This window comes from Bos indicus, chromosome 28 (assembly GCF_029378745.1).
Source record: "Bos indicus isolate NIAB-ARS_2022 breed Sahiwal x Tharparkar chromosome 28, NIAB-ARS_B.indTharparkar_mat_pri_1.0, whole genome shotgun sequence".
Classification (NCBI taxonomy): Eukaryota; Metazoa; Chordata; class Mammalia; order Artiodactyla; family Bovidae; genus Bos; species Bos indicus.
In genome coordinates, this window is record NC_091787.1 from 28,832,563 (window position 1) to 28,847,164 (window position 14,602).

The following is a 14,602-nucleotide window of genomic DNA, read 5'->3' on the forward strand; positions in this document are numbered from 1 at the left end:
CTAATGATCAATATACTTTCATGTGCTTAACCATTTGTATATCTTCTTTGGAGAAATGCCTATTCAGTCCTTAGCACAGTTTTACATTGGGTTGTCTTTCTTTTGTTGAGTTTTAAGAGTGGGGATGCATTTTTAAAACTTTACTTCATTATGAATCTATCATCCATTCATTTTTCAAACTGACAACTCAGAGGATCTTTTTTCAAAGAAGGCAGTCATGTGTCCTTTTCAGTGTCTTTCAGTTTTTTAAAAGAGTTGGTCATAAAGAGAGTAAGTCATGTTTGTAAAAAAGTGAAATGGAGATTGTTGATGTACAGATAGATGAATGGAAGAATTTATAAAAGCACTATTAATTTTGATCAAATGTGATAGGATCTGGTGAACTGAATTAAATCTGATTAATTCCTTTGGGAATCTCATTGAGCAAGGAAGTCATGACTGCTACATGTGTCAAACAAATGCTGTTGGGTTTCTGGCATACTCCTCCAGCACATTCACTCATCAAGAATATAAAAAACACTTGTACCTGGTATTGCAAGGTTTTGTATGTAACATTTAGATTTTATATTTAGTTTTTTTAACTCGCCCCCAAAAAGAATTTGGGTATTAAAAAATTCATAACTGGTTTAACTGGACCATGAGAATGATTTACATAGCTATCATATGTGTCATCTTTTGTAGTGGCAAATGGAGGCTTATTAAGTATATTCTTAGCTTGATTAAATTACAGGAGAGAGCATCTCCTGTAATGAGAACATGAGAACAAAACGGCCCTTGTGATTTTTTTTTCCCTCTGCATTTAGTGGGTTTAATGAGTGTAATCTTTTAGTAAGAGCTCTTATGCCTGATTAATATTAAAAGAGAAAAAATAAACAAATAGAATATTTGTAAGGACTGCTGAGAGAAAGGTGGAGAGAGCTCACACAGGCTTTGGTGCCAGACTAGGTTTTAAAAATCTACCATTTTCTCCTTGGTTGACTTTGGACAAGCCACAGTAATCTCTCTAAACGCTGGTCTTCTCATCTGTAAAATGTGATGGATAAAGTCTACCTGGTAAGATTGTTGTAAGATAAAGTGAGGCAACAAATGTACAAGTGTATAAGCTAGTGCTCAATTGATGGTACCTGCTATATTTTATGTTTTGATTTAGTCTTAGTCTTATTTAGCTCAATCTTGACAAGACTTTCTGATGATTTAATTTTGCAGAAGGTAGACAAAGCAAATCTGGATGTACTTTTATTTTTTAAAAATTAACTTTTTAGATGTTCACCATCACTCATTATCAGAGAAATGCAAATAAAAACCACAATGAGGTACCATTTCATACTGGTCAGAATGGCTGCTATCAAAAAGTCTACAAACAATAAATGCTGGAGAGGGTGTGGAGAAAAGGGAACCCTCTTACACTGTTGGTGGGGATGCAAACTAGTACAGCCACTATGGAGAACAGTGCGGAGATTCCTTAAAACACTGGAAATAGAACTGCCATACGACCCAGCAATCCCACTGCTGGGCATACACACTGAGGGAACCAGAATTGAAAGAGACACGTGTACCCCAATGTTCATCACAGCACTGTTTACAATAGCCAGGACATGGAAGCAACCTAGATGTCCATCAGCACATGAATGGATAAGAAAGCTGTGGTACATATACACAATGGAGTATTACTCAGCCATTAAAAAGAATACATTTGAATCAGTTCTATTGAGGTGGATGAAACTGGAGCCTATTATACAGAGTGAAGTAAGCCAGAAAGAAAAACACCAATACAGTATATTAATGCATATATATGGAATTTAGAAAGATGGTAATGATGACCCTATATGTGAGACAGCAAAAGAGACACAGATATAAAGAACAGACTTTTGGACTCTGTGGGAGAAGGCAATGGTGGGATTTGAGAGAATAGTACTGAAACATGTATATTATTACCATATGTGAAATAGATGACCAGTCCAAGTTCGATGCATGAAACAGGGCACTCAGAGCTGGTGCACTGGGACAATCCGGAGGGATGAGATTGGGAGGGAGGTGGGAGGGGGTTCAGAATGGGGGACACATGTACACCTGTGGCTGATTCATGTCAGTTTATGGCAAAAACTACCACAATATTATAAAGTAATTAACCTCCAATTAAAGTTAATTAATTAATTTTAAAAATTAACTTTTTAATGGTAAAATATGCTTGTTGAAGAAAACTTGGAAAATTATTTTGAAAGTTACATTTACAAAACTCAAAAATAGGAATCTGAACAGAGGCTTAAAAATGGGAATATGGTAGAAGGAAAGAAAAATCTTGAAAAAGTAAGTAGTAGCAATGCTAATTGGAAATTATAAGTAGAACTAGAAGAGGATTCTTTAAAGATTCATGCATACTACAAGAGAAAAATTTCTTGCTTGACTCAGATTAAAACAGACCTTTACAAAAGACCAGTGGGGAGGATATACAGTCAAGAGTGACTGTAGAGTATTACAGAATGAGCTCAAATAACATGATACTTCTAAAGAAATGAAAACAACAAAACTGTGGAACAACAGAAAAAGGAGGAATAGAATTGCTGTTTATATTTAATAATGTTAAACAAATGACAGTGAAAGCAGTTTCTTATCCTTATTTACATTTCAGATAAAGAACCTCTTTTGACTTGAAGGATGAAAATGACACTAATAAAGGAGAGCCCACGTCTGGGAATAGTGAAGATCGTAAAAGGAGAGCATGAGGTTATCCCGGGGCGGGGGCGGGGTGGGGGAAAGAGCTCATGGTAGTCAGAACTTACGCATGAAACTATCTGTGGTCTTTCAGAAATCTTAGAAAATGAGAGAAATACTGGAAAATTGAAGATGGGTCTTCTGAAAAAGAGAAGAAAGTAGATTTGCAGACCCAAGAGAAATTAGTGACACAGGCAGGATTCTAGAATAGATGATTAAAAAATGAATTTTAAAAATTATAAATGCTTCTCTCTAATGGTGGGGTGTTCTAGTGGTGCTGACCATGGTAACAGCGGACAGCGGGAACACGGTTGTAGAGGCAGACGCTGTGCCTTGTCATCTTCCGTTCAGCATTTTAAAATTTACTTATTTTTTCAAATTCAACTTTTAATTTTGAGGTAATTATACGTTCACATGCAATTGTAAGAAATATTGCAGTGAGAGCCAGCTTGCTGTTTAGCCAGTTCCCCCCAGTGATAACATTTTGCAAAAAATGTAGTACTGTGTCCCAACCATGATGGTAACATCAATACAGTCCTAAGATTTTATTAGATTTTCTGTTTTAGGTTTACTCATTTGTGTGTGTGTGTGTGTGTGTGTGTGTGTGTGTGTGTGTGCATTAGTTCTATGAAATTTTATTACATGTGTAGGCTTCTGTATCCTCATTACAGTCAAGATACAAAACAATTCCATCCCCATAAGGATCCTTTCTCTCCTTTTAAAATCCTACCCATCTTTCTCTCCCTATTCCCTAACACCTGGCAACAACTATTCTGTAATCCTTTTCTCTAGGTTGGTCATTTCAGGAATATTATATAAGTGGACTCATGCAGTATGTAACCTTTTGAAATGGGTTTTTTTTTTTCCCACTCAGCGCTTATCAGTAGTTCATTCCTTTTTTTCCTTTATCTGGCAAAATATATGTAATATAGTATATATTTTAATCACTAAATGTACAATTCAGAAACATTAAATACATTTATCACTATACATAAAACTTTTTCATCATCCCTCCAAATACTCTACCAATTAAATGATAATTTTTCCTTCCCCTGCTGCTGCTGCTAAGTCGCTTCAGTCGTGTCCAACTCTGTGCGACCCCATAGATGGCAGCCCACCAGGCTCCCCCGTCCCTGGGATTCTCCAGGCAAGAACACTGGAGTGGGTTGCCATTTCCTTCTCCAATGCATGAAAATGAAAAGTGAAAGTGAAGTCACTCAGTCATGTCCGACTCTAGCGACCCCACGGACTGCAGCCTACTAGGCTCCTCCGTCCATGGGATTTTCCAGGCAACAGTACTGGAGTGGGTTGCCATTGCCTTCTCTGTTCCCTTCTTCTAGGTCCCTAGTAATCTCTACTTTTCTTTCTGTCTATATGAATTTGCCCATTCTAGGTACCTCATATAAATGTAACATACAATGTTTTTCTTTCTGTGTCTGGCTTATTTCATTAAGCATATTGTTCTCACGGTCCATCCATGTTGTAGCATGTATCAGGATTTTAGTCCTTTTTTATAGCTGAATAGTATTTTAGTCTTCAGCATTTTTATTAATAACATGGATGAACTATTGATGACTTGCTTTGCAAATCCATATAGCTGGCAATAAGTTATATAGAAAATGTGTTGTTTTTCAAAACAGAGATTGAAAATAATTCGACTGAAAGGATAGACTAAATGATCAAGATGCATTAAACATCAGTAAGTGTAAAAGGCAGGCCTGGCGTGCTGCGATTCATGGGGTCACAAAGAGTCAGACACAACTGAGCAACTGAACTGAAATGAAGTGTAAAATTCACATATGATTCCAAAAATAAGTGTTATTTTAGCTAGATGTAATGTGGTTTAACAGCAGATAACATGAAAAATACCCGAGGGGGTTTCATTTGACAGAATGTTCGGTGTGAGTGCATAGTGTGATTTGAGCTCTATTAATAGATAGCATATTGAAAAGCAGAGACATTACTTTGCCAGCAAAGGTCCATCTAGTCAAGGCTATGGTTTTTCCAGTGGTCATGTATGGATGTGAGAGTTGGACTGTGAAGAAAGCTGAGCGCCGAAGAATTGATGCTTTTAAACTGTGGTGTTGGAGAAGACCCTTGAGAGTCCCTTGGACTGCAAGGAGATCCAACCAGTCCATTCTGAAGGAGATCAGCCCTGGGATTTCTTTGGAAGGAATGATGCTAAAGCTGAAACTCCAGTACTTTGGCCACCTCATGTGAAGAGTTGACTCATTGGAAAAGACTCTGATGCTGGGAGGGATTGGGGGCAGGAGGAGAAGGGTACGATAGAGGATGAGATGGCTGGATGGCATCACTGACTCAATGGACGTGAGTCTGAGTGAACTCTGGGAGTTGGTGATGGACAGGGAAGCCTGGCGTGCTGCGATTCATGGGGTCACAAAGAGTCGGACACGACTGAGCAACTGAACTGAACTGAATAGAAGCAAAGTCCAGAATAAGGAGTATGATTGTCCAGAGTATTGTGTTCATTTCTGGGTACCTTATTTTATGGATGCATTTTTAAAAACAGAGATGTATTCAAGGGAGAAACCAGAATGATCTGACAGAAAGGTAGTAGTCACTCAGTATTAGAATGAAAGCCAGTATGAAATGCTTTGGGAGGTAGTCAGGTCCTTGTCAAAAAATTTGTTCAAGCAGAGGCTGACTGAATACTGGCCAGGGACATTGTAAATATTTTGGTATCTCGAGTTAGGAGTGAAGAAGGTGCTCAATTGTACATACTACCTTTGTGGATCCTCAGCCTTGAGATTTCGTAATTATAGAACATTGTAAGATCCTGTAGTTTAAACTTTTAATAATTGCTGTCTGTGGGGGATGAGTTGCAGGGGACTGTCACTTTCCATGTTATGTATTTCTGTATTTAATTTTAGTTTTTACAATTAGTATGTATTACTCCATTTTTTAAAAAGCAGGAAAAGTCATAAATGTTCTTGTTTTGCAAATCAACACAACTTAATACTTTAATTTTTGAAATAAATATAGTAAATTAATATAAGCATTTTTAGTGTTTAAAATTCTTTGCTTGTATTGAGAGGTGTGTGTACACCTGGAGGTTAGGTACATGGTTTTTTATACCTTTGGGAGGGTGCTTTGCTTAATGCTTGTCTTTGTTCCTTTCAGCGGTTCTCTACAGTGACAGTGAAAGTTGGTTGGGCTTTGGCAGATCATTCTGTATGCTCAGATTTACCTCCAGCCTCAGGTCTGGATTATTAGATAACTAAATAATAAGATTCTGACTAATTTCTGTGATTCATTTTCTCCCCCATTGACTCTGCTGCCTAGTACCCCTATACTTGTAAAGAATGTTAGTTCTAAAAGGAAGCGCGAGAGGAAAAAATTGTTGCATTCTCTAAGGAAAATATTTCCTTGTAATCCAGACGTGTTTTGTTTTCCCTCAGATGGTTCTGTTTTATCCCCTGGAGACCAAGGACCAACCAACCCTTTTTGCTTGTTGGGAGAGAGGGATTATGACCAATATTTGCCTCCTGGAGATGTTTGGGAGAAATGTTGCTAAGCTGCCTTAATAAATAAGTTGTAAACAAAAACTCTGAGCTGCACCCCCCCTTCCATTATTATCTTAATAAATTTTAGCTTTGGATTTTAATGTTTTAAATGCTGCTGTTCTCTCAAGTACTTAAAAAGTCTGTAACGTTTGTCAGGAAAGAGATTTATTACCATACTTCCTTTGCCTTAGCCTAACAGTACCTTTTTGATGATTTTTAGGCCAAGAATTTAGCAATTAAGTTGTAGATTATCTTGGACATTGTTGAATGATGTCAACATGTTGTTTCGTGTTAGAAACCACAGTTTCGAAGAAATGGTTGTTTTAGCGTTTGATCATAGTGCTTTCACAGACTGGGTTTATGCTTTCAATGTTTATGAAAAGTTTCTATAAGAATTTGCTTATAATTCACTGTGGTGTTATGTAAAGCTTCTTAGTCTTGTTATTGAAGCATACAGGATGTTTGATTTGTGGCTTAAACTCTAAATGGCCACAAACATTTTTCTTGAAAATAACTTGCTTTTTCCAAACTTCAGGAATTCTTCCATTGTTACCCACAGTAGTGAAAAGTCCAACTTTCCAGTCATGATTTGATTCTCAGAGATGTTAAAGAGTAACTGTCTTAGAAGTAAGAAAACAAAGAAGGCTGATCACTAATGTAACAGTAGGAACTTTCTGTTGGAGCAGGATAGAAACAAAAGTGGTAAAACGGGTGAGTAGAAACCTCAATGCAAGAAATACTTACTCAAGAAAAATACTTATTTAAGAAAAAACCAACTTATTCTCTACCTTCCATGTAAAAGACCCACATTGCTAAGCCTTGGCCCCAGACCTCATACAGCACATAATCTAATTGTAAAAGATTTTATAATTTAAAACTTGAGAGGATAAGGGAAGCAGCCCTTTGTGAATTCCATGGAGGAAAGTTGTCGGTGTCTTCCTCTTTTCTGGTTCTTGTCTCTTTACCTGAATTTTAAAAGTGGGCAGTCCCTGGACATAGGCTTCAGGTGCAGCAAGCTGTTGATTATATCCCTAACAATTCCTTACCGTTCTCCTGCTTGTAAGTTGGCATGGGAGTAGGGATAAGCAGTGGTCTGCTGCTGCTAAGTCGCTTCAGTCGTGTCCGACTCTGTGCGACCCCATAGATGGCAGCCCACCAGGCTCCCCCTTCCCTGGGATTCTCCAGGCAAGAACACTGGAGTGGGTTGCCATTTCCTTCTCCAGTGCATGAAAGTGAAAAGTGAAAGTGAAGTCACTCAGTCGTGTCCGACTCTAGCGACCCCATGGACTGGAGCCTACCAGGCTCCTCCATCCATGGGATTTTCCAGGCGAGAGTACTGGAGTGGGGTGCCGTTGCCTTCTCCGAAGCAGTGGTATAGATGGGGGTTATCTGTAGGTACAGTAGTACCTATAATCTACTGCTTGCTGCTTTAGTAATTGTGAGGATTTGCAGGCTTCTGGGAGTTAGTGCAGCTGGAGAAATCCTGTAATAATTTAAAAGAATGAGAAAGCTTTAGGCTAGAACTGGGGACAGAGTTATAGTCTGTTATAAGTAAAACCACTGGAAAGCTTTCCGGCTCTGTTAACGGAATAAAGCTTATAATTATAGTAATCAAAAAGTTTTTCTGAGGAAGATAGAGGGGAGGAAAGGAGTAAAGTTTTATGAGTAAGTACCCTGGGGCACTGAGAAATTCTTCTCATTCATCCCTCCTTTAGTTGTATGTACAACGAATCAAAAATAGCCTCATGGAGTAGGGAATGGCACCAGTCATATATAGTAACAAAGTGGTGTGTACCCTATGTGCCAGATTGAGCTTTCAGACTGAGCAGACTTGAGAAAAGACTCTACTTTTTCCTCTGGTTTGTGCTGTTTGTTTTAGGTGAAATGGGACAAAAAGACAAAGCCTTTCTAGAAAGTTTATCCGAAGCAAGGAAATGTGGATTTTTAATTTGTGTTGAAAAAGGAAACGTTGAGTACTGATAGCCAGAGTGTTGACATCCTAGCTTCATATTTCAGTAGTTCAGGGTTATAAATAACAGAACATAAGGAAATGTTATATGAAACTTGTAATTTCTTATCTGTGGAAGTTCTGTATTTGGTACACAGTTTTTAATAGTCACCCTTCTGCTTAAACTGTTTCCTGGAGAATAAAGCTTAAAATTTGTGAACGTTGGTATTAAAAGTCTTTTCATGGTTTGAACCAAGTCTGATCTTCCAGGTTCATCTTTTATCTTCTCTCCCTTTAGGAACCTAGACTTTTGCTGTGCTGGATTCCTGAGACATGCCTCATGGTTCTGTCTTTGTTCATGGCCTCTTTTTATGTTGATTGTCCTTCTGAAGGTTTCTACCTAAATGTTTCTACCTGTCAAAATGTTCATTCTTCAAGGCTCCGGCTCTTTATTCAAGGCCCCAGTAATTTATACTGTTGTTACATAGAGTACCCCCTCATTATTATGTTCAGCTGGAGCCAAAAGTATTTTTGGATATGTATTGGAAGACAGGTAATATGTAAATACTTAGTGTAAATACTTATACTCAGTGTAAATACTTAGGCTTGAATGTCATGCCACAGTGATATGCTGCTCATAGTTGAGGCACAGGAAATTTTTTTAGTTACTGAAGTTGGAACTGTAAATTGGAGTGTCCAGGAGTAACTTTCCTTAAAATTTTTTTGACTACTAGTGACTTGTTGCTGTAAAAGAAAAGGCTGGAATGAGTATACATTGAAGTCCATACTCAGATTTGAGATAGACCGTTCCATTTTATATACTTTAAAAATAACACTTGAAATTATGCTTAGCATAATTTGAATCTTGTTAAATTTATTGTGTCAAGTAGGTTTTTTTTTTTTTCCCAAGTAGGGTTTTAAAAAATGTGTAGTGTTGGGAATTGGAAAGGTGGTAAAGTCAGACTATATATATGCCTGTTTTCTTTGAATTCTAGCTAAAAAGTGTTAATTTCAGTTGTAGGCAAATTTAGCATCTTAATAGCCTTCCTTGCAGCAGTTCCTTCAGGCTGCTCTGTTTATGAAATAGAGGAAAATTTTCCATTTTAAAGAAAGCTGACTTCTTATGCTCCTGTAGTCTGACGTTTTGCAGTGTAGAGCTTGGTGGGGGGTGGGGCAGGGGAGGCAGCAGTGTGTGGTTATTTATTTAGCCTCCTTTTTCTTAGTAGGCTAGGCTTAGTATACGAAGTTAACCAAGTGGAAAAAGATTTTTTTTATTGTTATTTTGCTTTGAATCTGTCAGTGTTTTTTTTCTCCTTGTTGTATTTTAATTAATAATAGCTCTCTTGCTTACTATTCTATAGCCAGCTGGAAAAGTGTGCTCTCTCTCATGATTTCTTCCCTTCTGGTGTGAAGCTTTTTCTTCTGTTACCTCAAAATAGCAAATTCCATAGTTCATGGCTAATCATAACAGTAAAATGTATTGAAATAACTTTTAGGAATGATTTTCCCCAAATAAAACTTCTTATTCATTGGTTGTCTTAGAATTTCTGAAACGACCAAGCTTCAGAATTATGATTTTTTAGTTACTGCATTTTTTCCTGACCTCTGACTCCTTTCTGTATGCATATCCTATATGTTATTTGTTTTCTTAATTTCTGACTTTGATTGCAGCGAGGTCATAAAAGCTGATGTAGTGCAAGGGTGAGTCCAAGCCAGCAGGTCCTGTGAGTCATTTGCTCCTTTGCCTGGACAGCCAGTGTGTTGCTCTTAGGTGAGGTCATCTCTCTTCATGAACTATCTGTCAGGACAGATGCTTTAATCTGGTTGTGGCGGTGGGGAGATGAGAGCATGGTTCTGAGAGAGAAGAGTTTTTAAATCAGGCAAAGACTTACGAGATGTGTAAAATAGTTTCTGGTTATGTTTGGCATAATGTGGACTGTTCCAGCATATTTCAGTAGTTGTTAATAAAATATTAATGCATGTATTCATATGTTTAATTATATATACAATTAACTACCTTTCCCCCCACCTCAAATACAACAGTTAATGAGTTTAATAATCAAGCATGTAACTGGTCGTAACTGAATATAGGTTTCAATGTTGTGTTGTTGATTAACTGCTAAGTTTTGTCTGACTCTTTTGCAACCCCAGACTCTGTCCATGGGATTTCCCAGGCAAGAAAACTGGTTGCCATTTCCTCCTCTAGGTGATCTTCTCGACCCAGAGATTGAACTTGTGTCTCCTGCATTGCCGGCAGGTTATTTACTGCTGAGCCACTGGGGAAGCCCTATAGGTTTCAGTAGGCATAAGCAAATTACATAAAAAATGTCCCTGTAATTTATAGCCGTTCACTGCAAAAGATAAACATCTAGAAATAGTCTTTTGAAAGTGGAAGGTATTTTTGTACCAGATGGAATGAAAGGCATCTGTACTGCGAGAAGATTGTCCATGTTCCCTGTGGTCAGTGGTCACTACTGTTGACATTTCCTGTGTCATGCTTCCAAATTGACTGTGGTTTGTAGATTATTTGTATCTAAGACTTCTGTTTGATTAATCTTCTCGTTTCTACTTGTTTCTGTTTTTTTCTGTGTACTCTGTCCATCTTTGTTGTCATAGGGGTTTCTTCAGACTGGCAATTTAATTTATACTCTGTTGCTTTACCATTTTTCCTTAGAGGTTTTCAGCATGTTTTTTATACATTTCAGCCACCTTTTAGACTTCTAGGCCTTTTAATAAGTAAATAATGCTCAGAAATGAAAACTTTTATGAGAAATGAAAGTCTTACAGTCACAACCTACTGGTCACCACTGGTCACTGTTTTATTTATAAATTAATAGCTATAATTTTCATGTGTACATTGAGTGCTTGCCTATTCATTGACTGAAGTCACTGAGTGAAAACTCTAGCTAGTAGGGTTCATATAGGACACAATGGTTCATATGGACACAGGGTTCATATTGGACATACAAATGTCTTGCCCAACAACTTCCACATATATGGGTAAGCCTAATAACAAAGAACCGTTAATTATAAAGAATCTGTTGGCCATGCCAGGACTGTGAATAAGTTTTAGGGAGTAACTTTACCTATTGGAGCAGATAGAAAGCACCAGAGAACCTGGGTTAGGAAAAGGTCATTCTCTTGAAGACAGGGTTAGAATGGCTGCTTGCTCATTTGGACAATTCCTGAGCTGATTTTTAAGGGATACAAATCTGTAAATATTACTGGAGATTTTATTCAAGGCAGGAAGTCAGAGAAAGGGAAGAAACAAATTCTTTATATTTGGCTTTGGTATTAGATGTATATGTATAATGAGTGTGTTTGAGTGGCTGGAGCATGTTGACGGTGGGGAATCGTGGTGGTAGGAAAGAGTGTGAGTGTGAGAATGAGCCACTTGGTCACCACATTATGTTTCATTGTCTTGCCTGGAGATTAGCTGTCTGGAGAAACATTTCTTAATCCCCTTTAATATAAACATCTTTATGAGGGGAAGATGGTAAACTTTGCTACAGTGCATTCCTTTATTCACTCAAAATATTTATACTTGGTACCTTCTGTGTATCAGGCACTGTTTCGTCATTGGAAGCTTTTCTTTTTCTGTACTTGTTCCTTTGATGCTGTTGTTCAGTTGTCTCCGACTCTTTGTGACCCCATGACTGCAGCACCCCAGGCTTTGCTGTCCTCCACCATCTCCCAGAGCTTGCTCAAACTCATGTCCATTGAGTCAGTGATGCCATCCAACCATCTCATCCTATGTCGTCCCCTTCTCCTCCTGCCTTCAATCTTTCCCAGCATCCGGGTCTTTTCTAATGAGTTAGCTCTTTGCATCAGGTGGTCAGAGTATTGGAGTTTCAGCTTCAGCATCAGTCCTTCCATTGAATATTCAGGGTTGATTTCTTTTAGGATTGATTGATCTCCTTGCTGTCCCCGGGGCCCTCAAGAGTCTTCTCCTACACCACAGTTCACAAGCATCAGTTCTTCAGTGCTCAGCCTTATTTATGGTCCAGCTCTCACATTCGTACATGACTACTGGAAAAACCAAAGCTCTGACTATACGGACCTTTGTCAGCAAAGTAGTGCCTCTGCTTTTTAATACTCTGTCTAGGTTTGTCCTAGCTTTTCTTCCAAGGAGCAAGCGTCTTTTAATTTCATGGCTGCAGTCACCATCTGCAGTGATTTTGGAGCCCAAGGGAAAATAGTCTGTCACTGTTTCTGTTGTTTCCCCATCTATTTGCCATGATGTGATGGAACCGGATGCCATGAGCTTTATTTTTTGAATGTTGAGTTTAAGCCAGCTTTTTCAGTCTCCTCTTTCACTTTCATCAAGAGGCTCTTTAGTTCTTCTTTGCTTTCTCCCTTAAGGTGGTGTCATCTGCATATCTGAGGTTATTGGTATTTCTTCCAGCAATCTTGATTCTAGTTTGTGCTTCATCCAGTCCAGCATTTTGCATGATGTACTCCCCATATAAGTTAAATAAGCAGGGTGACAATATACAGCCTTGATGTACTCCTTTCCCAATTTGGAACCAGTCTGTTGTTCCATATCTGGTTCTAACTGTTGCTTTTTGACCTGCATATAGTTATCTCAGGAGGCAGGTAAAGTGGTCTGGTTTTCCCATCTCTTGAAGAATTTCCCGCAGTTTGTTGTGATCCACCCAGTCAAAGGCTTTAGCATAGTCAGTGAAGCGGAAGTAGATGTTTTTCTGGAGTTCTCTGCTTTTTTGATGATCCAACGGATGTTGGCAATTTGATCTCTGGTTCCTCTGCCTTTTCTAAATCCAGCTTGAACGTCTGGAAGTTCTTGGTTCACTTGTTCCTTTAAGGTGCTATATAAGTCATAATTCTGCTTCTAGAAGCTTGCAGTGTAAGTTGTATATTGGTTTATGAATTTAGAAGCAAATGAAAGAAACCTAAAACAAAAAAGATTGATTTCGCATTATCACCTAGAAAGGAGGATGCTCTTATTGGAAGAGTAGCTGTGAAGAAACCATGAAAGATTTGGAATATCCGTGACAGAATTTGAGACAACTGATTATACTGAAAATAACCCTTGTTCTATATAGTAGCTTTACCTATACTTGACGTTCTCTTGGTGCGTTATGGAAGCTGAATCTGAGAAGCTAAGCCAATATGCTGTTCTGTAGTATAACTAAACTGTGTGGCTTTCTCCAGTCATTTGTTTTTTGTTGGTAATGCTGTAACTCACCTTTTTCTCATCTTTCTTTTGACAGTCTTATATATGTATTTTTTGTTTCTTTGTTTTTATTGTTTTGTCATTTGAAAATTGTTGTTGTTTAGCCACCAAGTCATGTTTGACTTTTTGTGACCCCATGGCTTGTAGCCAAGGCTTCTATGTCCATTGGATATTCCAGGCAAGAATAACTGGAGTGGGTTTCCATTTCTTCTCCAGGGGATCTTACTGATCCAGGAATCGAACCTGTATCTCGGGCATTGGCAGGAGGATTCTTTACCACCGAGCCACCAGGGAAGCCCATTCGAAATTTGTTTTAGCCCAGTTTCTTTTATTAATAAGCCCATCCTTAATATAGAAAGTATTTCTATATAAATTTTCTTTTTATTATATAATGACTATCTTATGACTTTATTCCTCCTATCCTAGATCTAAAGAAGCGTTTTTTTTGCTGTTGTTGTTTTGTCTGTCTTTATTTTTGTATGGTTAACGTTAGCATTAACATGATATTCCTACTTAGTGACAGACCAAGTGCAGACTTGATCAGTGGACTGATTTCATTTTGCCAACTTAAATCCAGAAGGGTTGGTGAGGAGGAGAACATACTAGAATTTTTGGCTAACTGGTCACAACTTTGAGACAGAAAGTGAAATGAAACTGCAAGGCTGGTGGTTGTTCAAAAATCACAGGCCCCCTCTTTTTCTTAAAAACATCTCATTCATACCAGATTTCTTTGAGCTACAGGGCAGATTTCTTTCTGCAAGGCCTGTTCCTGAGTTTTATTGGAGAGTGTTGGAAGAATGTTCAGATAGACCTCTGGGTCAACAGATAGTCCCCGGTCACTAGTTGAGATTTCACATTATCTTTTAGCCACTGGGCATTTGGTTTATCAGTTTTCTTTCCTTAAAGTGACTTGCCCCTCTTTTGGATTTGCGTAAATAAGATCTGCATGCTTCCCTGGTGGCTCAGAATCCACCTGCCAAGCAGGAAATACAGGCTCAGTTCCTGAGTGGGGAAGATCATTCCCTGGAGAAGGAAATGGGAACCCACTCCAGTACTCTTGTCTAGGTAGTCCCATGGACAGAGGAGTCTGGTAGGCTGTAGTCTATGGGGTCTCAAAAGAGTTGGATACCACATCGCGACTGAACAATAAGATCTGCAAATAAGTATTTCATATTAATATTATAAAATCATTTATGTGGTTAGTCTACATGAGTTAAAAATATA

General features: G+C 38.2%; 1 protein-coding gene across 3 annotated transcripts in view; it reads left to right on the forward strand.

Annotated features, from left to right (window-relative positions):
• Positions 1 to 14,602, forward strand: part of MCU (mitochondrial calcium uniporter) — a 195,047-nt gene that overhangs the window by 38,128 nt on the left and 142,317 nt on the right. The window contains exon 1 of one of the 3 annotated variants that reach the window (XM_070782357.1): positions 2,114 to 2,724. The exons of the other annotated variants lie outside the window; for them this stretch is intronic. Coding sequence (XP_070638458.1) covers positions 2,656 to 2,724 — 69 coding nt within the window. The 5' untranslated portion in view covers positions 2,114 to 2,655. Of the gene's footprint in view, positions 1 to 2,113; positions 2,725 to 14,602 lie in introns of those variants that run through there. 3 annotated transcript variants of the gene reach the window in all.